Source organism: Lutra lutra, chromosome 11 (assembly GCF_902655055.1).
Source record: "Lutra lutra chromosome 11, mLutLut1.2, whole genome shotgun sequence".
NCBI classification, from domain to species: domain Eukaryota; kingdom Metazoa; phylum Chordata; class Mammalia; order Carnivora; family Mustelidae; genus Lutra; species Lutra lutra.
In genome coordinates this window covers 78,993,086-79,018,080 of record NC_062288.1, presented here as the reverse complement: position 1 = coordinate 79,018,080, position 24,995 = coordinate 78,993,086, and the positions used below count along the sequence as shown (strand labels likewise).

Here is a 24,995-nt window from a genome sequence, read left to right as displayed (position 1 = left end):
GCTGATCTGAAAAGGACTTGGGTGATGATTTTACTTATTCTCCTAAGTAATAAAGCAAGTGCTCGGAACCACCCCTGCCTTGATGCTGGCCCACAACACCTCAGATGTTCTGAGGCGGGCAGTTCCACGGCTGGGCAACTCTGACTGATAAGATGTCTGTCCTTCAATTGATCCTGGTTACAGTCTTCCAGAGTTACGACAAATAAATCTTGTCCCCAAGTGTCCCGTTAAACAGTGGGGATACAAAAATATTGGTCCAACTACTTCCAGGGCCTCCCAGAAACATTTTTCGCAACTGGAACCATTTATTTTCTTGTGCCTGCTGCAGATCTGGTTTCGGCTGCAACTGCAGAAATATGTCCTCCTCAAGTCTACGTAAGTAATTCTCACCCAATGATAAAATGTATGGTCTCCTGGATCATATATTACTTAGACCTCTATCCTGGGAGCAAGTTAAAAACTTTTGGAAAATATTTATTCTCTCGTAGGCCCCCCTACTCCATTCTATGAACTAAAACAATGATTTACTAAATAGGACCTGGATGATTTGAAAGACAATAATTTGATGGTGATTCTATCTTTTTCTGTAGAGAAGGTGTATGTTATAAAATCCCTGGGTCATACGATATATTTTTCCAAAGCGAGGGATTGGAAGAACATAAACATGAATATTTTACACTATGCTAAGCAGAGAAGTAGAGAGCGCTATGTGCTTCGTTGTTTTATGGAATATGAAATCCTCAGTGAATCAGGCATCACCGCTAAGCAGATAGCTCACAAATTCTCATCTCCTGCCCTGGTCTGTCTGTTTTCTTCAGTTTTTGTCAAATGCATTCAGATGAAGAGCTGACAGCATCTGAGACCAAATATGCTTAGAACTAAACTCATCTATCCGCCTCTGAAACCAACAGACAGTAACACTTGCAAATGTGACAGAGGAATCTTAAGAGCAAAAGAAGAAAACTCTGAAAAATGGACACAACCACTTACAGCCTCAACAGGTAGTATCAGTCCTAAATACTACGGTAGCCGTGGTTACATTACTTTCATATAAGAGCAGATCTGAGCATGTGTAGAGTATCAGTGCACCTATAAAGTTATTTAAAAATAAAAGGCTTATCAATTAACTTTTAATGTGAATTCTGAGGTAGTTCACTATTTAAGGGGCTCAAATATTGGTACACTATGTTATCTTCATTTATTCACGCATTCAGTTGTATTCAACAATTATTCCTGGTGTGCCTCTAGGTTGAGGGCAAGGTTTTAAGTGATAAGCAAAACAGACATGGTCCCTGACCTCAAGGAACTTAGAGATTTTTTTTTTTTTTTAATTTTTTTTTTTCCCCATAATGACAGGTCTTTCCCAAGGGAATGGTCCGGGAAACTATGTGTTGGAATTTCAGGAGGGTTTACAACCCAGACCTATCAATGGGAGAGTGTAGGTTGATAAAGAGGGCCTTGAAAACACCTATCGAGTTCATTTATCACAAAATACCCAGCAGCAGCACCCCCATGTTCTTCGTATAGAACCCATTTTAAATGTGCTCCCCCAGAAAGGAATCTCCATAATCTCCTTTCTGTAATTAGTTCTTGACAGAAGTAACAATATTATCTCCGATTCCTTGAGGGGCCGTAGTGTGGCATTCATAGAACAATCCAAAACAATCAATCCCCAAAGAGAAAATTAGGGCTTTGAGAGGTTAAGTAACTTGTCCAAGGTTATATAACCATTAAAGGTAACACTAGAACTCAGCCCACGTTTCATCTTAATCCAAAGGGGCTGCTTCTTTAATTACCACAGTCTACTACCTCCCTAAGAAAGCAATTACTGTGGTTAAGCTCTTCTTACTTATGGGTGATTTAAATCTCAACTTCCTTATAGGTTCTTCTTGAATACAAATAAACTAAAGAAAAAACAAAACAAACCCCTGAAATATGCTTTCCATCACAAAAGTCAAGATTGGGCTATAGTAGTGGCTTCTTTTCCATACAAATCCCAGAAACAGCTTTTGGCAAGTAGCCATTATAAATAAATCTTCAAAATTAGACTAAATTTCAAATGGTACATGGATGTGTTGGACATTTTTGAGAGAGCAAGTGAATATAAATAAAAATATAGGAGGATAGAAAACTATTAAATTATAAACAGGGAAGGAGATAGGTTTTTTCTTCTCTAATATACTTTCCACAACATTAAGTACTGATCTGTATCTCTCGCTCTATTAACTATATCTTTTAATAGTGCTTCCCAAGAACACAGTTGGATAAATTACAGTGTCCTCATGGGGGAGGGGGGGAGACGGTGAAGCAACATTATTTAAAATAGCATTCTCCAGAACACAATATATCAAGTTTAATATCAATACAAATATCGATATACCCTCTCACCATATTAACTCTAGCCCTTCCTAGAAATGCCTTCGCCATACCATGCTATAATGTTATATTCTCAGCTCCTGTTGGAAGGTTGCTCTATGAACTAAGATATGACATCCACTTCATTTGCAATACAAATGTTGTTCTGGCTCTTGATCCATTACATAACTTAGGGTAGTTTACTTAAAAATCCCTTCAAGAAATTTTTTAAAAAATATTACTTGGGCATGTGGGTGGTTAGGGGAAGGAACGTCCTGTTCCCTTCTTTCTGAGAGTAAAATTTTCATTCTTTTCCTTGTTGTTCTCGGTATTTGTAGGCTCAAGCCAAAATTAGGCTTCAATTATGGTAACTAAGTGGACTATCCAGCCTGAGCCCTGACATCATATTTCCATTTTAGTAATGTTATTATTATATGTTTTATTGTAAACCATCAAACCCTTTTTGAATGAGGTTTGGTGTAAGTTACAAAACTAAACTATCTCAGTCCTAGAGTTTAACCATCAGTCTGGGTTGGGATCCGATGACATAGAATTAGTCTAGCTACATGGGTCAGCAAACTTTCTCTGTTAAGGGCTCAATAAATGTTTTAGGCTTAAGAGCCCCACCATCTCTAACTACTCAGCTCTGCTATGGCAAAACAAAGCAGCCAAAGACAGTATGAAAACAAATGTATAGCTGCATTGCAATAAAGCTTTGTTAGCAGAAATAGGCGTTGGGCCAGATTTGGTCAGCAGGCCATCATTTGCCAACCCTTGGCAAGAAAATCAATATGGTCTTCCACTTTCAGTGTATCTTTTAAAAAAACATTGCATGTAAAACCCCCACGTTACAAAAACAAGAGCAATTTGAAACCATTGGAGTGCCCAATTCTGTAGTGGGTTGGCATTTGTTTTTCACAGGGACTATATAATACGTCATTTAATTTAGAAGTGCAAGGTGTATTCAGAAGTGAACAGAAAACTGATAAATATGTACTACTCTTTGAGCATGCAGAAATAATTATGATCCAATGATACAACCTAGTGAGACAGGGTCTCCAGACCACATACTACTAGGATGTTACCATGGGAATAGGATAAGAACTTTCAGAAAACATCTACTTTCGTTTAGGCTACTATACTACTCCATGTACTAAAGCACTGATTTACTAAATGGTACCTAGATACTAGGAAGGGCTATAATTGGTGGGTGCTACTATCTTTTCCTTTAGAGAATTATATGTTCTCATAAATGCAGGGACATAAGATATATTTTTCCAAAGCAAGAGATTGAAGGATCATAAAGTGTATGTTTTACATACTGCTGAGTTTTGTAGGCCTACATGGGTAAAGACAATTGTCCTCTTACTGTTTTCAAAATCAGCTTAAAGATTAAATGCCTGTAAATACTGACACAATTAAAACTTAAGCAATACAGGGGCGCCTGGGTGGCTCAGCGGGTTAAAGCCTCTGCCTTCAGCTCGGGTCATGATCCCAGAGTCCTGGGATCAAGCCCCGCATCAGGCTCTCTGCTCAGCAGGGAGCTTGCTTCCCCCTCTCTCTGCCTGCCTCTCTGCCTACTTGTGATCTCTCTCTCTGTCAAATAAATAAAAAAAAAACAAAAAACAAAAAAACTTAAGCAATACAATGGCATTATAGCAAACAGACCTTTGCATTATTTTATTCCCAGAATTAAGTCTAAAGATTGTTATTTCTTGAACCAATAGTATGTCCCTTAGGATAGTGTACCTCAATGGGCCATATATCAGAATCATATGTGTCTGTTCTTAACATATAAATTTCCGGGCCCCATTCCCAGACTACTCCCCATTCCCCACTGAATCAAAAAACAGTGGCTGGGCTTTATGTTTTCTCCTCCCAGAATTCTGAAGGGTAGACAAAGTGATTAAATTCTCACAACATACTATCAGGAAATAATGACATTACTGCCTTTAACAGATTAAGAGAACTAGAGCTCAAAGAACCTAACTTGCTTAAAGTTATATATCCACAGCCCTACTGTCTCTCTGGATAGAGCCACAGACTTCTGTTAATCACTAGAATGGCATTAACCAGGGAAAAAACCACAATGCCCACCTTCTAACTTAGAACCGAGACTGCTTACTTTTCCTTTCAAAGAATGTTTACTAAATAAGTACTAGGAAAGCTGAATAAATTATAAAGCCCAAATGTTACTCTACAAGAACAGATTATACTTAATAGTGGAATGTTGCCTGGCTATGACCCTTTTATTTTTTTCTAATTTTTATTCATTTCTGGCCTTAAAGGTTTAAAAAAGAAAAAAAAAAAAAAAAGGTAGCTCCAAGCTGGAAAGAGGCCACCTGTGTTTCAAACGATGGCATAGAAAGAGGTCAGCACAGCTGATTGGGGTCAGATCAGAAGAGGAAAGAAAAGCAGGTAAAATGGATAGGTAAAATAGGGAAATTTTATTTTATATTTATTTTCCTACAACCAAGCAGGTATTTCATAAATGTGTCAAATCTGCACCTGGGCACTTAGTAACATTTGTGGTAGTACTTTTGATACAGTAACTTCAAATTTCAGTTTAGCAAAGAGAAGCTGCAATGGTAAAGTTAAAGATAGGAGGGGTAGGTCTCCAGATCATTCTGAACTGCTTCCACTTCCCCCAAGATGCTCAACATGGAGAAATTAAGTTCAAATGTGCAAATACAGCATCATACTTTCTGCTGCCATATGTCTGGTAAAATAAGCATGGGCTGAATATGGGAAACTAAAGAAAAATGAATTTGACAAGAACCAAATCTTTAAAAAATATTTTTATAGTGAGTGCCTCAGTACAAACATAATTTAGAGATTAAATCTGTGACCATGGAAAATAAGCTGCCAAAAAAAAGTGATTTTTTTTTTCCTATATATTAGAAAATCAGGGAGAAGTTAGATTACGGTCACATAATTTTTTTTATTTCCGTTATTTGAGGGTTGCCTTCACAGTGAAAACTACAAAATCGGAAGGAAAAACCAAAAGTCAATTTTGCATACTCGAGACATTGCTACCCTTTCTGGAGGCCGTATCCAGTAATAATATCTTATTATACTGAGTTGAAGAAACCAAGAAAGAATTAGGAAATGGTTGTTTTACAGGCTGAGGGAATATGGGGTACGCGAGCCAAATCAGCATTCACAATGTCAAAGTCTGGTGACGTCACCTCCTTATCTTATGCTGCGCCCAGAAGCTCCTTTGCCTGCTAGAGTTTATTGCCTTCAGGCTGTCTTTGCACTTTTCTGGATATTTGGAAGCTGCAAAGTCATTCTCCTTTTTCTTGTAAAACTGACCCAAGGACACTAAGGGAGAGAGCAACTGCATTCCTTCTGAACTGCAACTGGACAGAATTGAAAATTGAAGCGGAACTGAAGTTGAAATGCATACAGAATGCATGCTGTGCCCCCACACGGTCAATGGCAGCATCAGAGAGGCAGAGGGACTTGCAGACACAAGCAGGGTGTCATCAGGGCTGTGTTGGGCATGACTCCAGGTGCATGGCTCACGGCGGATGGGGACGATGGTCCTAGAAACACCTACTTCAGGGATGGGCTAAGATGTTTTATGGGATGAGAGGGAGACGAAACATTTTATATCCTTCCTTAACCCGGATAAATGGTTTCCTGACAACATCTTTTATGGATGTTCCAGAACTCTCCATTGGTCCCTCCTTAATAGAATCAACCGCAAGGAAGTTCCTAAAATTCATCTTCAGCCCTCTTGGATATTCCAGAGCTTTCACCCTCCCTTTCATTTTTCTCATTTGCTTCCAGAGGAGCCCAGCACCCTAGATTTCCATAGGACTCTGAGGGGACAAGGCCCAGCAAATGGCATTGCTGAAGATCTGTCTTCATGGCCCATACTCTGCATGTTTTTAGCACCTTTCTTTTCATCGAAGTGTATGTTTTGAGGCCCTGTCCTCCAAAGCTTTGTTAGCTAAGGAGCTTATAACTTTATAGCCAGTGCGGGAAAAGGTGAACATGGTGAAGGGGAATTGAGGCAAACCGTCCGGCTCCCCTTGTTCATTCAGCGGCATAAGCTGGCGGTTGAAAGAGCAAGGTTGAGTGTATCTGTCACATGGTGAGTTGCTCAGGAAATGTTAGCTGTTATTGTGACTGCCCTTTTTGACTCTCATCATCTCCTCAAACTTTCTTTTCAAATACCTTGTTTAAAAACTTGTCTTTTATTTCTCACTTCAAATGATAGAAATAAAAGTACTTGACTAGTAATAGGGTGTCTGATAAATACCCATACTTCTTTCGCATTTTAGAGCCAATCTGTGAATCACATTTAAGCTGGCTTCTCGAAACAATTTCCAGCACATTCTACTTGCAGTCAGATGAAGTGGCAATTTTCTTAAAATATGGAGCAGTTTGGTGCTGGGGAGAACATGTATTCAGGCTCATAAACATAAACATTTTTTATGTAGCATTTAAATATGAACTATGCAACTTCAAAATGCTACAAAAATATAAACAAAATAATTTCAGGAATAAAGAAATATAGAAATATATAGAAATATAGAAAAATTGAGGGGAAGTAAAAAAAGGAGCCAAGTTTTCTTTGATGTAAGTTGATCGTGGGTAAAAATTTGTTTTATAAATTTCTTTTTTTTTTTTTTAAAGATTGTATTTGTTTATTTGACAGAGAAATAGAGAGAGAGCACAAGTAGGAAGAGTGGCAGGAAGAGGCCGAGGGAGAAGCAGGCTCTCCTCTTAGCAGGAAGCCCAATGTGGGGCTTGATCCGATGACCCTGGGATCACGGCCCGAGCGGAAGGCAGACACTTAACCGACCGAGCCACCCAGACACCCCTAAAAATTTCTTTAGGAAAAGAATGTAACACACTCTAGAAAGTGTTTCACGTTATATATCAAGCAACTTGGGTATTTACTTCTTATTCTGACCTTTTTCTAGCAGCCCCAGCCCAAGGCCAGCACCGAGCCTTTCTTCAGCGATGACAACCGTATAGCGATGCTGAGTGAGAATGTGCTGGTGGAGCTGAAGCTCCACTTTGCTGAAGGAAGGAGGCCTGTAGAGTATGGCCCTTCTGTCATGGCTGCCAAAGTGTGCCTCTATTGATCTCTCCATCTAAAAAAAAAACAAAAAACAAAAAACAAAACAAAACAAAAAAACAAGAAAGAAAGGAGGCATAAAAATTCAAGAGGAAGAAGTAACACACTGCCCTTGAAGGACACCATTAATGCAAATCAAAGGCCATTCAGAAAGTTATCCTGTCAGTTTGTCTCAGGAAATGAAAGACAGACTGTCTGAAAGGCTGGCAAGGACAAAGGCGACCTCATATGCTAGAACTGAAGGTGAACTGAATTTTTCTATTACAGAGAGATGAAAATTTTAGGCCATTAAAATATAGGGGCCCTCGAGGAATACTATTACATAGAAACACAGAGCCCAACTCTGGCTGAAAATATAAATTAGTAGCAATGCCTTTCATCTGCATTGTGCTTACATAAAGTACTTTCAGTTGCATTATCTTCTAACGGTGCTTTTTCGGTAAACACAGGAGAGGAGACAGACTCAGAAAGGATGGACTTTGTGCTGGCAGGACACGTTCAGGAACGGGGAGCACCAAGAAACAAGCTCAGAGCTCTTTGGAGATGGACAACGCTGCTGCTTCTCTCAATCAGGATGCAGCAAAATTGGAACACAGCTCGGGGTGGCCAGGTGGATCCCTGCTCGCGAAGAGGAACATCATAATTTCAGGTTCTTCCACAGTTTATTGATCCTCCAAATAAATATTCCTCTTTCTCACAAGGATATTCGAAATTCCACCAACAAAAGGGAATTTTCCAACTGACAAGTAGAAAGAATGCTGATATCTGAGTTCATTATAAGGTAAAATAGCAGACATTGGGTATTTTCCTGAAAAGTTGAGATTAAACCTTGATAAAGTAGATATTTTTTTTTTGTTTGTTACCAGAAGGAGCAATGAGATTGGATGGGGGTTAGAGCAAAAACTGGGAGAGGCCGAAGAAGAAGAGACAAAGGAGTTGGGTGAGGACAATGAGCGAGAAGAGATAAAAAACAAAACTGGGAATCTAATTACTTAGAGTGACACTTCTGAATCATACTGTCCACTTTATGGATGCAAAACATATGTATCATGTCTTTTCACTTAAATTTCTTTCACTTTTCACTTAAATTTCTTCATTACTTCCCATTACTGATAGAATCCATTCCAAATCTTCATCAGGGAACACAAGGTCATTAAACTTAAACCCTGTCTTTCTTCTCTGGTCATATCACACTCTTAATTATTTCCATTCCTGACCCCACCCTCTTCTCTCATACACATCCCACTGTTCCTCCTCCCTAAAATTCCATCCTCTGACTCCACTCATCCATCTGGCTCGCTCCAAAACAAACATCACCTCTTTTGGGAAGTTTTCATTGAAATACACCCCTCCATTAGCGCTTATGAAAGGGAATGTGCACGTCTCCCTGATGTGAGCTCCTTAACTAGCAGTACACTTGTACACATGGTACATGTTTAATAAATGAAGATATCTACAAAATTAATGAGCCAGTGCTCTATCAAGATCTTTGAAGATATGTGTGGAAAGAAAGAAGAAACAGATTTAGATTATAAACCCTCTGAGGGCAGGAACCATATCTTATTCTTCAATTTATACAAACTATTGCCATCTGTCAATGAATAGACAAAGCAGAGTGACATGCTAGAGAACGCAGACTCTGAAGAGACTGTTGGCTTTGATCCCCTGGTCCCACCAGCACTCTTTGTATGACCTTGGACAATACCTTCCTCCTAACGGTGCAGTGAGTACTAAAGACTTACTATATGTGAATGGCTTAGAACTGTGCCCAGTATATGGGAAATACTATATATGTGGTGTTTTGTCTTTTTTTTTAAGATTTATTTATTTGAGAGAGAGAGAGAGAGAACATGCAAGTGGGGGGGAGGGGCAGAGGGAGAGAATCTCAAGAAGGCATCCCACTCAACAGGGAGCCCAGTTTGAGGCTCTATCTCAGGACCCTAAGATCATGACCTGAGCTGAAACCAGGAGTTAGATGCCTAACTGACTGAGTCACATAGGCACCCCTATGTATGTGTTTTTTAAATAATAATACAAAGAGCAAAGAGTCAGAAAAACTGTCTCTGAGTCTGAGCTCTGCCTGACACATGGTAACACGGGCATTTAGTATGTGTGTGGTGAATTTAATAGAAAGGAATAGAAGGCTAGCTACTCACACCTCCCCTGCATGGCACTTTGGGCAAACATGATTAATTAGATATTTTCCTTTGTTAAACGATACTGTGTTGTTGTTGTTGTTGTTGTTGTTTTGATAATGAAACCATTGATTAATGATTGATTGATTGATAATGAAACTTTTTAAACTCAAAAATTTAACTGCAGACTGGGACCCGATTCCCCAGCCAACATCATTGTGTGTCACGGTAAACCTGTAAGAAGGAGTATTTGAAGCCGAAAACAGGTTGAGCCTTTGTACACGGGACTTAGGGGGAACCAAGAGCCCACAGGAGGCCAAAATAAACAAACATGCATCTAGGTGCAAGGGAAAACAGATGCTTCCAAATATATCAGTGTCAGTCAAGTGAAATGCTCGGTGCCCAGAATTCCCTTCTCACATTATTTTCTTTCGTAATCACAGGATGCTCCTCTCTATTACAGCTGGCTCAAATAGAGCAGTGATTTCACATGAGGAGAGTGTATTTTCAAACTCTGCGTTATTATTATTTTGAAAGATATATTCCTCCTTTCCCTCCCCTCCCCCTCCCCCAGCCTGGATCAGTTTAAGCAAGAGCAATGTAGCTCTTACGTTATATAGAGCATATTATAAATAAAGTGTAATTACTGGCCATGTTTTCTAATAACCTTTGTAACATAAACTGACATTTTAACTTGCATCTCAGACTACAGAGAATAATGGGAAGTGAGCTTGTCAGTCAAATTATGTTGTATTATCCTGTAATACAAACTGCTCCTATCCTGGTCATATTTATAACACACTGTATCAGCAAAATGGCCTAAGACCAAGGGGCAAGAACACTTTTAACTGGTCTAACAACAGGTGCACACGCTGCATCCGTGAAATAAAAACTAGGTGAATAATTACGTCAACCACACCAGCAAAGGCAGGATTATCAAATGCCAGAAGCAGCACTTTGGGAAATGAGAGCTCTTGATTACACCTACAGTTTTGAAGATGTATTTTTAGTGGCAGAATTTAACCTGGCCATCACTACAGCAACTTAACTTGAGACTCACAGGCTTGTGGAGAAGACCTTAGGAGAAAGAATGAGTGTTACTAGATGTTAACATTCTGAACTCCCAAGTCACTGCTCTCTCTCCCTTCTTCTGGAAAGATCTGAAAAATTGTCCCTCAGAAATCACTTTGCCAGACTATCTGAAAGTTATTTCAATTTTTTTAGGGATTTTACTGATTTATTTCAGAGGAGGGAAGGGGCAGAGTGAGAGGGAGAAAGAGCCCGACCTGGGGCTCGATCTCTCAACCTGGAGATCACAACACTGAGATCACAACCTGAGCAGAAATGAAAATTCAGATGCTTTACTGACTTTGCCACCCAGGTGACCCTAAGAAAGTTTTTTCAAAACAACACTTTTTGGGACCCCTGGGTGGCACAGTCGATTAAGCATCTGACTCTTGATTTCAGCTCAGGTCGTGATCTCAGGGTTGAGATCTCAAGGTCATGAGATAGAGCCCCACATCACAGGACTCTGTGCACATCCAGGAGTCTGCCTGAGATTCTCTCCCTCTTCCTCTGCCCCCCTCCATTTGCACTCTCACATTCTCTCTCTCAAATAAATAAATCTTAAAAAAAAAAACCCAAAACTGAACACTTATTATTTTTATTGGAAAGCCTTCAAAATCTGAAACTGTTATACCACATTAGATAAAGCAAAGGACAGAGTGTTGTAATAAACAACCTGAAGTGTCCAATGTAGTACTATAGGGGAGAACAGAGGAGGACCAGGGATCAGAAATCTGGATTTGAATTCTGACTCTACCACTTGCTTGGTTCATCTACTGGGGGAGGGGGAGTTGTTTTATCTCTCTACCTCCAAATTTTCTCATACATATGGTTAAGGTAACAAATTCTACTTCATTAAGTTGTACGGGGAATTAAATTAATTTGCCATATGAAGGTATCCAACACAGTGCTCCATCAATAAATGATATGAATTATTAATAAAATTGAATAACAAGGGGCACCTGGGTGGCTCAGTGGGTTAAGCCACTGCCTTCGGCTCGGGTCATGATCTCAGGGTCCTGGCCTCTCTCTCTCTGCCTGCCTCTGTCTACTTGTGATCTCTCTCTGTCAAATAAATAAATAAAATCTTTAAAAAAAATTGAATAACAATATGTTTTAACTCTGATTTTCCTTTAAGAATTCCATAAGCATTGGGCACCTGGGTGGCTCAGTGGGTTAAGCCGCTGCCTTCGGCTCAGGTCATGATCTCAGGGTCCTGGAATCGAGGCCCGCATCGGGCTCTCTGCTCAGCAGGGAGCCTGCTTCCCTCTCTCTCTCTCTCTGCCTGCCTCTCCGTCTACTTGTGATCTCTCTCTGTCAAATAAATAAATAAAATCTTTAAAAAAAAAAAAAAAAAAAAAGAATTCCATAAGCATTAGCGGTGCCTGAGTGGCACAGTTGGCTCAGCATCTGACTCTTGGTTTCAGCTTGGGTCTGATCTCAGGGTTTTAAGATCGAGCCCAGCTTCAGTCTTTGAGCTCAACACGGAGTCTTCCTGGGACTCTCTCTCCCTCTCCCTCTGCCCCTCCTCCCTGCACTCTCAATCTCTCTCTCTAAATAAATATTAAATAAGAAAAGAATTCTATAAGCTTTACAATTACTATAGTTTGGCCTCGATCATAAAAGACATTTCTGCAATAAACTATATGTTTCCATATGTCTTGATACATGTTTTTATCTATGTGACTCATCACATTTTATTTTCTTTTAAAGATTTTACTTATTTATTTGAGAGAGAGAGAGAGAGAAAACACGAGGAGGGGGAGGGGCAGAGGGACAGAGAGAGAGGGAGAAGCAGACTCCCCGCTGAGCAGGGAGCCTGACACAGGGCTCCATTTCAGGGCCCTAGGATCATGACCTGAGCTGACAGTGGATGCTTAACAGACTGAGCCACACAGGTACCCAACTCATCACCTTTTAATGCAAAAATATAATTTATTTATTTATTACATTTATTGTCTGTCTCCCCATACCATAAAAGGAGGTAAATGAAACCATATATTTTTGTCTATTTTCTTCACTTTTGTTTTTCCAACCAAAGAATACTACTGGCCACATATGGGGCACATAATATATATTCTTGGAACGAAGGAATACAAACATCTTTTTTTCAATATGTATAAGTCTTGGTTATAAATACTACCATGGGAGATTGGGAATAGAAAGTGGTGAACAATTGTATTAAGAAACTTATTTCAGCAGAATTTTAAATAGTAGCAAGAATGACAAAATAGAATTAAATGTTGGAGCAAAGTAATGAATTTGTAGTAGAAAAATCAAATAAAGAGCTATATTATAAAAGCGTATTTCTCAGTTACTTATAGTATTAAAAAATCTTCAACCAAGACTTACCACAAAAGCAAGAAATACAGTTCTTTAGTATAGAGTAAGGATGAAAAATAAAACTTGGGTTTTTTTTTTCACATGACAGAGAAATTTTTTCTAGATTTATTAAAGTAGCCATGTATTTATGACACCTTTTGATGCTCAAATACAAATCATATAGCAGACCTTGGATGTGTGTTATATATAACTAAAAGTCAAATTGGCTTGCTGGTCTAGATCTTTGACATTTTAGAAATATTGCTGAGTCTATCATAGTGAATTATGTTTTAATTTTTCCATTATAAGAATAAAATAAGGATTTTTTTTTTAACCCATGGGTGAAATTTATACTTACTTTAGAGAATTCAAGAAACAACATGGGGTTTTCCGGGATGCATATCCTACACATTTTCCACTTAAAATTATTTATAATTATAGGACAGTTCAGGAACCACAGGTTCCCTGGATAGGTAAGCAGAGCCTCGTGAGAATGTTCCTTACCCAAATGAATCTTCAGTTAACCTCTGTCTTTATGGCACAACTGACTCAAACTGGATCTCAGGCTCATCATGGAAGGAACACACGCTTCTCAGACCAACTCCATGACAGTGAGCACCTCTGACTGCACTCCCAAACTGCACTTGGGGCTACTGACATGAACATCCAATGAAAGGCAAGTTTGTTCATCTGTGCCTCTATGTAAGTTTTAAACAATAATAGAGAAACAATTGGGGAGGGTATATGCTATGGGGAATGCTGTGAATTGTGTAAGATGGATGAATCAGACCTGTACCCCTGAAACAAATAATATATGTTAATAAAAATAAATAAATAATAGAGAAGCAAAGGCAATAAAGTTTCAATACAAAAAAAGTGTATTCTCAATACAGCTGTGATGAAATTGCTCCCACTGAAACAGCTATTCCCAAAATCTACCATCACCTATTTCTCAATCTGTCTTTCCCTTTGGCACTCTTCACAATTTATAGTATATATTACTTTTTTGATATCTGCCTCTTACACAAATTTGTACATTTCATGAAAGCCTAGATGTGTCTGCTTTAGTCACTGTACATACTGCTTAAGGTCAGGTTCTAAGTAAGATGGAAGAGATGAATGAATGAGCAAATGAGTGAATTCATAAATGCAAAGTGTACGTTCATTATTTGTAAACATGTTTATTTTACTCACTTTCTGATAAAAACACCAACTAGAAAAATCTCAGTGGAAGCTTCAACATTTGCATCTCAAGCCATAAAATATCTATGACTTTTTCATCCCCAATGACTCTCTCCTGCACTTCACTACAAACATCCACTGACTCCAATGACACAGCTTGGACTTTGTAATCCCCAAACACCCCCACCTCTGAAATTATAAAATGAGATATTCTATCCTCTGATCGCATTTCTGTATTTCCATCTCTTCTCATTTATTCCCATCAGTTCTTCAACCACTAGTCTTTCTTCCTAATGCCAACTTTCTCCTAGCCTCTTTTTAACCTTCTCTCTCTCAGTTTGGATTCCATGGCCCAACACTCCCATCACTCCCTCCCCAGTATATTAAATTCCCTTCCTCCACTGCACTTGCATCATTCACACTGTAGAGCTTCAAGCAAGGAAGAGCTGGGCACCTAGCTGTTAACAAGACAGACACACCTCTGCCCCCACAGAGCCGGCAGCCCATCAAGGAAAGCAGACATAAACAACCAGTTATAATAAATGATGACGTGCCAGGTAAATCGGGAGGACTAGAGTGACTAGTGTTACCTCATGAACCCAGAGAAACCCTGCCTCATCCTACCCACATGGAGGTCAAAGTGTTAAGATGAATGGAGGAATGATTGCTACGTATTCAGGCACCACACTCCACATGAAAAAACACCCTGCACCTGGGCTGGATTGTTGAGAGCTCTGAAGAAAAGTGCCTGGGGACAGATTCTTATTAGTAAAATCAGTTCGGTCTTCGGGGTCCCCAGACTATCCTGCTATGCTCCCCTGACCAATTCTCTCACATTCTCCATAGTGACTAACTTTCCCACTCTCCAGCTACCTTCTTATTTCTACAGATAACTGCCTCCCATTCATAGAGGAAATTAGCACTATTAGAAGGAAACACACTGGGTTAAACAGCCTCTGTTTTGGCAGACCCATAGCCTTTCAGTACAACTAACATTTCCTCTTTTCTGCTGACCTCCATAGAAGAAACCTGTCTTCCTCTCCTCCATGGCTAACCACTCTCCGGATTCCACATCTCCCTTTCCTCCAGGCAACAAACCTTCCAATTTCTACCTTCAAATCCCTGAGAACTTCATCCATCTTTTCTTCTTCTCCTGGATCCTTCATGTCCCCTCCTGCTTGGCTCTTTCTCAATGTTTATTCATTCACTCACCTCCTTAATATTCTTGAACACTTTCTGTATGACAGGCACAGTGCTAGGCTCTGAGCAATGAAAGTGAAGAACCTGACAAAGCTCTACCCCTCACTGAGCTCACTTCTTAGTGGGCAGAGCAATAAACGGTGAATGAAGTCAAATGCAAGGTAAGTTCCTGCAGAGGTAAAATCTCTGGTCTGGGTAAAATGTTAAAGAATGACCCTGGCGCTCTTTTTGATGCTGTTACTTGCACATGTTACGAATGTTGTGTGTGGGGAAAAAAATGAGAGAAGAAAAGAAAATTCTTAGAGGGAGAGAAAAGATGGGCAGAGAAATTAAAACAGGAAGTTCTTGAAGGTCAGCACCATAGGGTGCTTTTTACTGTGAACGGTAAATAGGGTCCGGTAGGCATAAGAAATAGCTGACAATGAGGAGAAAAGTGAAGTTAATACAACATTACTTGTTATCTTTTTAAGTAGCCAGTAGGAAACCAAAACTTCCTCAGTAGTAGAGAATTAAAAAGTTGGCAACTTCATGCTGGTCTCTCTACCTAGGGACACCCTCGATGAACTTCAATTCCTTTTACTAAAAGTCATAGCAGGGAAGAAACAGAGGAGGATAGCTGGGAGGGTATTTTCTTGTTTTATTTTGTTTTTGGGGTGGACGGGGTCCTGACAGAAGTCCAGAAGGCCAGACTTTTACTTCCTAAATCACAAGATTTCCTAAAGACTATAGGCCATCATTCCTATAATAAAAGTTTTTTAAAAACGGAAGTACTCCATGACCAGAGCGATCACACTGCAAGAGAGATATGAGACCTGTCCTAAGAAGATTCCTGACGACACTGGGGAAGCATGGGACATGCACTGGGAGGGGAGGGGCAGTAAGTACAGCACTGTGGAGCCTGGTTTGGGGTGGAAAGAGCAAGGAGAAGCAGCAATAGGATCGTCAAATCACAATGTGTATTGCTAAGAGAGAGGCAAGATACAGAGGATGAAAACCTTCCAGAAGAAAGGATTTGCCGTGAAAGTATGAAGCAGGTAGAGAGGGAGGCTGTAAGCCTGACATACTAGAAGAAGAACAGCACAAAGGAGAAAAATGGAAGAGAACCGCAGGAGAGACCCAGATCCGGCCATTCTAAACTAGAAATTATTGACGGATAAATATCGTCATATCGCCTTAACCCACTGGAACATCTGCAATACTGAGACTTCGGGAATATAGAATGATTTTTGTTGATCAGTAAAGACTTTCCACCACATCTCTAAAATCGGAAGTTCCATCCTGAGAATTCCCAGGTCGTCTCTATGTCTGATGCCCAGTCTCCTCACTCACAAACGGTGCATGCCTCTCTCAGCAGGGCACACAGTGTTGAGCTTGTGTAGTTGGGAGGAAGAGAAGAGACTAGTGGAGGACAACTGGAAAGACTTAAGAAGAAATAAGGCAGACTGAACAGCTCTGGGCTTTTCAGACTCCAGCCAACGCACAGGCATGCCTGGCATGCTGGAAATGTCTGCCTCTCACACCTTCCCTAGGCTGACCCTCACACGTAGCAGGAATCTTGGAGATGGAGAGAAATTAAAAATGCAACTAAGAACACAAGAACAGTGGTGTCTCCTCCAGCCCGTGTCCCGTGTCTCCCCTTCATGCCTTGCCACTGTAGTTGGTTAGCAAACCTCTACGCTCCTGACCTCTCAGCCATTTCAACCAACGTGGAAGAACTTTGATTCCACTCTCTGCTCCTCCCAGCTTCTCTTTTTCTCTTTCCTAGCTGTTTTGAAAGTCATATGGAGCATCTTTTTCAGGCCCCTCTGGAGGCTTTTCCTCCAACTAATTCAAGGCCCCCCCCTTCGCTCAGCTGCCACCCACGATGCACAGCTGTGGGTCTTCAGTTTACTGGCTGCTGTAACTTTACAGACATAACAAAGACCCAGCTGAGATTACAAAAACACAGAGATGGCTGGGAGATGATGCTCATGATAGTGTCCTTGGAGAGGTCTTTAAGCACAAGATAAAGCCTTAGGGAGAGAAGGAAGGTTGCTTTTTCTCTGGGCGCATTGGAGTTTGCTTCCTATTTTGGATCAAACAAAAACCGCTCCCGAGTGTTCTTGTGTTGTCTCTTCTCCTTCCTTCTGCTTTCCTGTCTCTACACTCTTCTTCCTTCTCAGTCTCCCCTTAATCAGATAAGCACATAGAGTTTAAGAGGAGGAAGTTACTTTTGTCCTATCCTCAAGCCCCGATCATGTTTGTAGGTTTTAGAGTAAATGTTCTCTAACCCCCTGAACCTTACCATGGTGTCAGCAGTAGTTGAAGGACATCCATAATGAAGAAAATATAAAATCGACAATCCACAATTGTGAAACAGCAGGCAGAAAACAAGGGGAGAACTTGTTCTTTTGAAAAATGTTAAAATAATAGCAAGTCTCTGTCCCCCCACCCCACCCCCCATGCTCAAACAACAAGTGAATTCAGCGATTCAGTCTTAAAATAGCAAGTCCCTACAAAAGCGACATAACAGACAGGAAAGAGCACTGGGGTCATTACAGCAACATCAGTACCTAAGCATCATACAATCTACCAAACGTTTTTATAGATGCCAGAGACTCTGAATCTCAGTTTCAGTCTTTGCCAGCCAACTCCCCAAGACCTCCCCAAGGTCTTCTAAATCCTGGGTCTCCCCTCTACTTCCCACCCTCCATTTATTATCTGCTGATGCCGCTGAAGTGCGACTTGATGTTTGTTCTTCAACTTCCTCATCTGCAAACAAGCACCAGCCTTCCGTCCTGCTTTTCACACTAGTGTAAGGATCAAGGGAGATTTCAGTGAAGATAAAAAGCAGTCGAAAACATACAGCCCTCATAAACCTAACACGTATTAAATATTTCTTAAAGAACTTATTGCATAAAAGAACCTCTTGATAAATTAAAATGTTTTAAACTGGGGCGCCTGGGTGGCTCAGTGGGTTAAAGCCTCTGCCTTCAGCTCGGGTCATGATCTCAGGGTCCTGGGATCGAGCCCCTCGTTGGGTTCTCTGCTCAGCGGGAAGCCTGCTTCCCCCTCTCTCTCTGCCTGCCTCTCTGCCTACTTGTGGTCTCTCTCTGTCAAATAAATAAATAAATAAACATCTTTAAAAAAAAATAAAATGTTTTAAATTGTTAGAAGGTAAACTGAGGCACATTTAACATTTTAAGGGTTCATTTGGGCAAAAATCCATTCCAATGGGGCAGCACCAAACCCAAAATAGTTAGGAGCTCTCTGCCCATAGGAGCCAGGGGAAAGCCTTACACAAAGAAAGCGTGGAAGCAAAGAATGGAAATTATTTGATTAGCTACAGCTTGGTTTTCTGTGACTGGTTGTCCTTAGCATTTTGGTTTACTAACCTTGAGACATTTACCGGCTTAGGTCGCCAGGGCATCAGAGCCACATCTGTCTTATGGCCTCTTTGTGTAATGAATTAACATAATAAAAACCTTAAACATTCTAACCACGTGATTTCACAGGTTCTGTCCAATTATAAGTAGAATAGGATAAGGTCCTGCTTGTATATTAGGGGTAGTAACACATTTAAAAATCACCGATCATCATTTCTACTATTCTTCTTTTACAAAAACAGAATGATAGAGCAAATGTAAAAAAAAAAAAAAAAAAAAAAAGGAAGAAAAAGAAAGAAAGAAAATACGACCAATGATACCATATATAAAACGGACTTTTTAGATTTGGGTGCTAGATAAAAATTAGGCAGTCATGTTAATTGTATAACTAAATATGATTTAATTTTATACTTTGTTAGAACATTCTATAATTGAATTCACAATAAAGATATAGAAAGCCCTTCAGCACATTACATTCCCTCTTTATGGCTTAGAAGATAATGGTCACCATTGTCTAGTTTTAGATCTTCCCTAGCATTCACCTATTAAATTCCCGAACTCCTCATTTGCATTCTTCATTTCCTTCTTCATTCTCCCCACTCCCCCCTGCCTGCTACAAGACTTGCTGCTGACCCTCCCAGCACCCTCTAGAGCCCAGTTTATGATCTTGACAGTCCTCCTAGCCCTGCAGTCCTTGCTGCATTTCAACATAGCACACATGGACCCCAGGCTTCCACAGTGGGCCATCACAAGAAAACATGTGCTGGCCAGCCTAGGATCTCTTTCAGCAGCAGAGGGAACACACCCCACTCTGCACAGAGACTCCAGCCTTAAACAAACATCTACCAGATGTAGGGGTAGAGTTCAGGCATGAGTTGGGGATGAAGATTCTCCATCCACCGCCTACCCAGTCACCACACGCAGACCTCCCAGGAGAGGAGGATAGAGGTTCCTAAACTCACTTCAAGTAAGTGTCTAATATTGTCAATCCCATGCAGCTAGAATCTCTGGCTCCTGTCTTCCCCCTCAGCACTCACATCCCTGTAACAACCAGTTTATCTAGATTCTCCCCAGAAATCCAGGGTCGCCATGAACTGCACAGATGGGGAAGGAGGAAAGCCAACATAGTGCCTGCAGGTGCCCCAGCATCTCCGGGGTAGTAAAGGTCAGCAGCAGTTCTTGTTGGAATGAAAGGCCCCAGGAGAGAGGCATGTTACCTCATGAACCCAGAGAAACCCTGCCTCATCCTACCCACATGGAGGTCAAAGTGTTAAGATGAATGGAGGAATGACTGCTACGTATTCAGGCACCACACTCCACATGAAAAAACATCTTGCTTTAAACCAAATTTATACATGAGGTTCCCATAAAGCACACACTTATGCCTTGGCTCTCATTCTTTTTTCTTGCTTGCTCTGAACACACTTGTGGCTGCTTCTTATCCCTTCAGCTCACTGGGTGGTACTAACATACCACCTTGGCTCTCCTTGGGGACTACCCTGGGTAACACCTTCCCAGCACAATGAAGACCTAAGAACTCTCTTTCCCATGCTTCCCCTCTAGAAGCCTCCACCTAGTCTTCCCCCCAACCATCACATTCATGTTGCCACATGCTACACTATTACACCAACACATCATAACACAACCTCACATATTCCCTTCAAAACCAAACTTCGAACTTTCCAAATGACACACTCACTCTAGAATGCTTAAGTATTTGATGGCCAACTTTTTGCCTTAAAAACTGAAAATTGGCAGGAAATGATAGTATCTAGTAATACCACAAAATAAGCACTATCGCTGGAGGGAAGAATAAGACATCATCTAATACTGCTATCAAATTTTCAGGTCCCTAAACTCTGTAATTCTTCCCTTAGGGGATGGATTACGTTGCAGAATAGTATTTGGCTTTCTTCTGTGACTGGCTAGAAAAGTGAGTTCCCTTCCTAAAGATCCAGTTTATTCTTAAAGGGTCCAACAAAAGGTCTTATAGGCCAGACCTAAGGAAGAAACCATATCTTCTTGTGTAACAAACTGCTTTGGTCTTTTCAGGAAAATGAGGACATCTTATATATTGAGGAAGACCTGGATGGGTGGTCAGGGGAGACCAGAGTTTAAAAATCAACTGAAAGTACAAAAGAAAAATTTAAAGACCACAGGCCACCATGGAAGCCTTACACTGGACACACAGCATGAATTATACTAGATCGCATTCATCTTTTCATTCAACTCCTGTACCAGGCATTGTCTCAACTTGATCCCCGCCCCGATCCAGCTGCCAGTAACTTATTAGACAGTTTTGTTTAAATGCTAGACTTCACTGGGGCACCTCGGAGGCTCAGTCAGTTAGGCATCTGACTCTTGATTTCAACTTAGGTCATGATCTCAAGGTCCTGGGATTGAGCCCCACATCCCACGTTAGCCTCCGCAGTTAGTGGGGAGTCTGCTTGAAGATTCTCTCTCCTCCTGTCCCCCTACTCATGCTATCTCTCGCTCTCATGTAAATAAATAAATCTTAAAAAACTAACACATGCTAGATTTCACAGGAATTAGTTACATTATTATAAATTCTTGGTCACTTTTTCAGGGTTTTCCTAAGAATTGTGCTTAGGATCATGTGTACATCATTGGGGGATGAGACATCCTCCCATTATAACACAAAAAAGGGGCTTCCTTCAAAAATGTCATTATTTTATATTAAAAACAGGAGACAGTTCTAGCTTCCTAAAGTTCGTATTTCTGACAGACTATATTTTCACAAATACTTTTTATCTGTTTACCAGCAAACAAGTTTGTTTAAAGCAGACATAATATTACTTTAACCATTGTTTCTTTAAAAGAAAAATAATCAGCTTACCTGCTTTTCCCTCATTTTTCTCTTCTTCTCCACAAAAAAGAAAATGAACTCTGACCCCAATCAATCCACTTTTAAGATAACTTATGCAGCCCTAAAATATTTGGACAAGTAGGTTTAGCTTGAGTGTAGGAAGCTTCAGATGGGTTATTAATGTTTTCAGTGTTTACTCAAAAGAGAGAGAGAAAGCATTGATAATAAAGGGAGGAGTGAGGGAAAACTCACTTGAAATCGCTTCTGCCCTCTGGGTGTGTCTACTGCTCAGTATGAAAGTCGACTTTCTAGTGGATGCTTTGCTAAGGTCAGATAGTTTCTGCACTGCTACAAAAAAGTTAATTTCCTGTTCCATTTTTCCTGAGGCATTTGTGCACTTGGCTAAATTAATGCTAGATTTTCCACCAGGGAAGAACGAGGCTTAGGGCTGAAACTATTGGAATGCTATTATACTTCCTATTGCTTGTTAAAGAAACAGTGAAACATCAAGAGGAAACTCAATTGTGACAGTGCAATTTTGGACTCCTAGTAGCATTCTGAAACATAACGGCATAACTTGACATTTGTGTAGCACATTATACTATAACTTTTTAATGAAAAAAGGAGTATTCCCTGTACTCACATTTATGTTGCCTACATGCATTTTTTTCCCTCAAGAGATGCCAAGTGCTGTGAGAATATTTTCATGACATTATCCTTTGGGATGTATTAAATTAATTGAACATGGAGGTCATTAGACTGAAGTGGCCTGAGTGTGAGGTGGTCTAGGTAAGCAAACCAAAATCTAAGGCTGTAAATACCTCAAGCTTAGCACATCCAAACCTAAGAACAACCAGTCAAAAAGAACCAACTAGGCTTTAAGCTTTAGCCAGTCAATAACTGCCTTACCTTTCCTGTGCCTTTGTCTCTTAAAGTCTCTTCCTGAGCTCCTGGTGGGGAGACACTCTTAACCACTTCCGGTTTGCGGCAGCCTGATCGGAATCCATTTTTGCTCAAATAAACTCTTAAATTTTCCAATATGCCTCAGTTAATCTTTTAACAGATGTGATAATGTTGACTCCCTTGCCTCTTATAATCTCAATGCTTTCCAAAGCATTCTGAGCAACAGTGTCTACATGGACCCCATGACATCTCTGTAACGTGTATTTTCATCCTTATGCCATAGGTTACCAAAAGAAACCAAAGAAGTCACTTGTCTGTGGTTACTCATCTCTTCAGAATTGGAAGTGGGCCTCCATTAGTTCTCTATTCTTTTAAGTTTTTGTTTAAATTCCAGTTAGTTAACATATAAGACAATATTGGTTTCAGGAATAGACTTTAGGGATTCATCATTTACATACAACACCAAGTGCTCATATCAACAAGAGCCCTCCTTACCAGGCATTAATTCTCTTTCTCTTTCACCTGGAGAGAGTGAGGGGGGCACAGCAGTATCTGCCTCAAATAGACTGAACCTTAACTGGTGGACACAACCCCATCAGTTTTCCTTATGTCAAAACCAGGAAGAGACACCAGGACCTGGGAGCAATATTACTATTTAATAAATTTTTTCTCCCCATAGATTATTTACTATTATGAGGCTTTTCCCCTGCCTAACTCTCCCAGACTGGTCACTTTTCCTAGATCCCTCTCTCACGCATAGTCAGAATATACTTTTAGGGCAGCAGATATGAGCTTGGGTTTGCCAAAATTAGCTGTGAAGTGCGCTATAAGAAATTGGCTATGAAAAGAATTAGAATATCAACATCGGTGAATAATTTGCACTTTATAAATCAGGGAAGATGTGTTGCACTCCTACTACTTGCTGCTGAACACTTTCTGGAGCAGGAGGGGAACGAAGTAATATGCGTCCAGGAAAAACCAGTAGAAAGCTTGCCTTTGACCCATAGCGAGGTGTCAGAGAGAAACTCCGAAGACTGCTAGCATAGAACATGCTACCTTCAGCATCTGCCTAAGCAGAATATAATTAAGAAAGCACATAGGCTGAAGATCAAAAATAGGAACTACATATGTGCATTCTTGAAAAAATATATATCCTAGCTCTGAGTTGTATTTGTTTTTGAGGTCAAAGCTTAAATCCAGCTTCTGTGGGCAGAAAAACACCAGCATTTACTGAACACAAACCCTAGTCAGCCACCATGCTTGGTGTTTTCAGACCCATAACCAATTCTTACACATCAAGCTTAGCTTCATTTTTCCTGTGAGAAATTCAGAATTTAGAAATCTAGGTAAAATCTGCCTATGACCTATACTAATAAATGACACAGAACTTGAACCATTATGCACCAAAGGACATGTTTGTTCCACAATACACCTATGCTCTCTTGGACTTCTTACTCAATACACTTAAAAGGTTTGAGGTCAGAAGTCTTGATGGAGATAATTAGGTCTATTCCCACCAGTATGTAGGGTCTTGGAGCCTGCCCCCCACCCAGCCCCCACCAACCTCACCCCTTAAGAAGGTGCCCGACTGGGATGCACTATAGGCAATTGGCAGGGGTTCCATCAAGAGTCCCCAAGTAAGGATGAGATACCAAACGTAGTTATATTTCAGAACACATGATTGGGCCCATTCTGCTCTTCCAAGTCCATGAGGTCTTCTTAATAATTATTTTGTTTCATCTACTATTTTGGATCATAAGTGAATTAGCTTCCCTTAGTGAATTTAATTGAAAGTTATATAAATTTTTTCATTAATGCTTGTATATGGCAAAGACTCAACTTGTAGTTTGTTATTATATTCCTTTTTACCTCTGTTCATGTTTAGTTTCACATTTTGAACAAGTCTCTGGAAAGTGCAAATGTTGACAAAGTACTATTTACTGTGTAAATTTCCAACTTTGGTATAGTTTCTGTTAAAGAATATAAATCCTATTTTAGAACATGAGCTCATCCTTTTAGAGATACTGGCTCCTTAGAAAAAATATCTAAAGGAAACCAAAGGGAAAAATGAAACCAAACATTTCTTTCACCCCAAAAGGCCACAGACTCTAAGTTGATAACAGGAAGCACTTTTTATAATGTGAGTGTATCTAGTGGTTTCCATTTCAGAGGGTTATGTGAGTTTCCAATTCCATTAAAACAAGAAACAGAATCGCTTAGAGGGAAAAAGAAACAGAAGCTACTGCCACTGCCTTGGGAAAAAAAAAAAAGGGAGAATGACACCCATAAAATGATTAATTCTTTGATTCATAGGAAATTTAACATAACTTGCTTAAATATGGGCTTCATCAAGACTTCATTAAAATTTATCTAATGTAAGCAAATTTGAATTTGTTTAAAATTCAGTATGAACAATTTTTCACCCATGTGAATATTTCATTTTAAAAATCTAACACAGCTCTAATCAACTATCTCAAAGAAATCCACAGGCATTAAATGCTCGTCAGGCAGCCCAACTAATTCTATGAAAGTCACATACCTGTTAG

At 40.1% G+C, this 24,995-nt stretch overlaps 1 protein-coding gene across 4 annotated transcripts in view; it reads right to left on the bottom strand.

The window, feature by feature from the left end:
* Positions 1–24,995, bottom strand: part of CPED1 (cadherin like and PC-esterase domain containing 1) — a 281,302-nt gene that overhangs the window by 245,839 nt on the left and 10,468 nt on the right. For 3 of the 4 annotated variants that reach the window (XM_047694126.1, XM_047694129.1, XM_047694127.1), the window contains one exon: positions 7,283–7,466. The exons of the other annotated variant lie outside the window; for it this stretch is intronic. In XM_047694126.1, the coding sequence (XP_047550082.1) occupies positions 7,283–7,466 (184 nt within the window). The remainder of the gene's footprint in view (positions 1–7,282; positions 7,467–24,995) is intronic. 4 annotated transcript variants of the gene reach the window in all.